This window comes from Adiantum capillus-veneris, chromosome 25 (assembly GCF_014529385.1).
Source record: "Adiantum capillus-veneris isolate H3 chromosome 25, ASM1452938v2, whole genome shotgun sequence".
Classification (NCBI taxonomy): domain Eukaryota; kingdom Viridiplantae; phylum Streptophyta; class Polypodiopsida; order Polypodiales; family Pteridaceae; genus Adiantum; species Adiantum capillus-veneris.
In genome coordinates, this window is record NC_140955.1 from 13,753,184 (window position 1) to 13,755,067 (window position 1,884).

Genomic DNA, 1,884 nt, shown 5'->3' on the forward strand with positions numbered 1-1,884 from the left:
ATTTTTGCGAGGTACTTTGTAACAAATTACGCGCTAAGCACTCAAAACAGATCTGAATTGTCAAAAAAGAAAAAAAATCAGAAAATCTTGAACAATCCTACCAAAATAGATACAAGGGTATTTTGGGAATTTCCACAAATTGGAGGGTATTTTGGTAATTCTCCCAAAAAAAACTCAATTCTCTAAAAGAGCACGCGTCGGCGTGCGCTCTTTAAGAGAGTTGTGTTTTTTAAAAAAGGAGAGAGAGAGAGAGACTCTCAGCACACGCTCGCCCCAGCCGCTGGCATGAGCACCGGCATAATATAAAGTGGTCCGCTGTTTAATTGCCTGCCAAGGGCTCATTATCGGAGCCCAACACGTCTCGCAGGGTCGTTTGCAAGCAAAAGAGAAGAAGAAGTAGAGCTCGTTGCGATTGTAAGCAGAAATAGTAGCTACAATATTATATTCAGGGTGGCCAAGGAAGCTTGCAAGCGGTCGTGGGAGGAGAGGCAGGAGCAGCTAGGGAGGGGGAGGGTGGACGTGGAGGGCGGAAGGTATGGCCTGCAGCGGCGCAGGTCCGCCTGTCGAGATCATATTGAGGGCATGGGCGACATCACAGCCCGCATGAGTGGGCTTCACCTGGTAGGCGAGCTTGAGCAGGAGGAGGAGAAGGAGCAGGAGGAGGCGGTAGGGGCCCCAGAGGAATTCTACTTGCGGGCCGCCGTCTGGCAGCTGCGCCAGGAGCTACAAAATGTACGCTCCCATCTGGCGGCGCTGGAGGCGGAGGAGGAGCCACCCCACCTTCTACAAGCTCGTAATATGCTTCAGAATATGCTTACACTTCAAGCATCCGGTGGTACTGCAGCTACTGGTGATGAGCTGGACCTGGGACTGGCAATCACCCTGCCAGGCATAGTTAATGATCCCCTCCCGCCAGCTATCATTAATAATTATAGTCACCTGCTGCAATATCAGGTCAACGACCTTATTGATGGTATGGACCGCCGCCTCACCCTCTCACAAGCTACTGTACCGCCTCTAGACCTCCGCTTGACACTGGCTCGCCCCCGACGACTCCAGGCGTTCTCTGCCCAACTGAGATTCAAGGAGACATTCTATCTTCACCTTCGACTTTGTGCATGCCGACTTTTTATGGTTTGTGTTTCTTAATTACGTACTTCACTAATGTCACTCTTCATAATTCAAGTACTTAGTTGAGCCATTTTTCTACTCTTTTGAGGCATGCCAATACATAATCTTGTATTCACACTTACACTGTAATCACATCCAACAATACGAACTGAGACCCTAATCGTGTAGGGCTGCTAGAGAGAAATAGCGCAATAGCAATGACAATGAGGCCCACACCATCATTGAGTCACACACAATGATGTTTAATTGCATGTCTAACACTTAGATATGGAGGGAGTATTGGTAATAGTGCAGGGTAGGTAGAGAGACAATGCAACAACGATGTCTATGAGTCACACACCTTGTGTGATAGTGTGACACTGAGGTTAAGCCACATTGCAAATTGCAAAAGCAATGCTTGTGAGGTACACATGCTTTGCGACATTGCAAAGGTAGAAAACACCTCAATGCCTTTCATTTTGTTAAAGCTAAGCCAATTACAATGGTAAATATGTCAAAGCCGGCATACTTACAAACTTGTGTGCATATATCCCCTCCCGTGACCATGACTGAGGCATATTTTTCAGAAAAACAACTAATAACTATGCCTCGTGTTACAATTGCCTAAGCTGACAATACAAGGACTCTAGTTGGCAGGTAGTAACTCAAGATGAGTCAAAGTGCCACAACAATATGGAGATATTTCAAGAAGCTCAGAACCATACCATTGATGGACTATAGTTTCACCTAGTAGCACTTAACCATAAATGGATA

The 1,884-nt window shown here is 46.5% G+C and overlaps 1 protein-coding gene across 1 annotated transcript; it reads left to right on the forward strand.

Moving 5' to 3' along the window:
* Positions 1-582: 582 nt before the first annotated feature.
* On the forward strand, positions 583-1,149 carry LOC147424437 (uncharacterized). The gene has a single exon (XM_086500681.1). The coding sequence runs from the start codon at positions 583-585 to the stop codon at positions 1,147-1,149; it is 567 nt and encodes a 188-aa protein (XP_086356807.1).
* The last annotated feature ends 735 nt before the right edge of the window (positions 1,150-1,884 follow it).

Coding starts and splice junctions, on each gene's coding strand:
- LOC147424437 (XM_086500681.1), top strand. CDS start 583: ATGGGCGACATCACAGCCCGCATGAGTGGGCTTCACCTGGTAGGCGAG.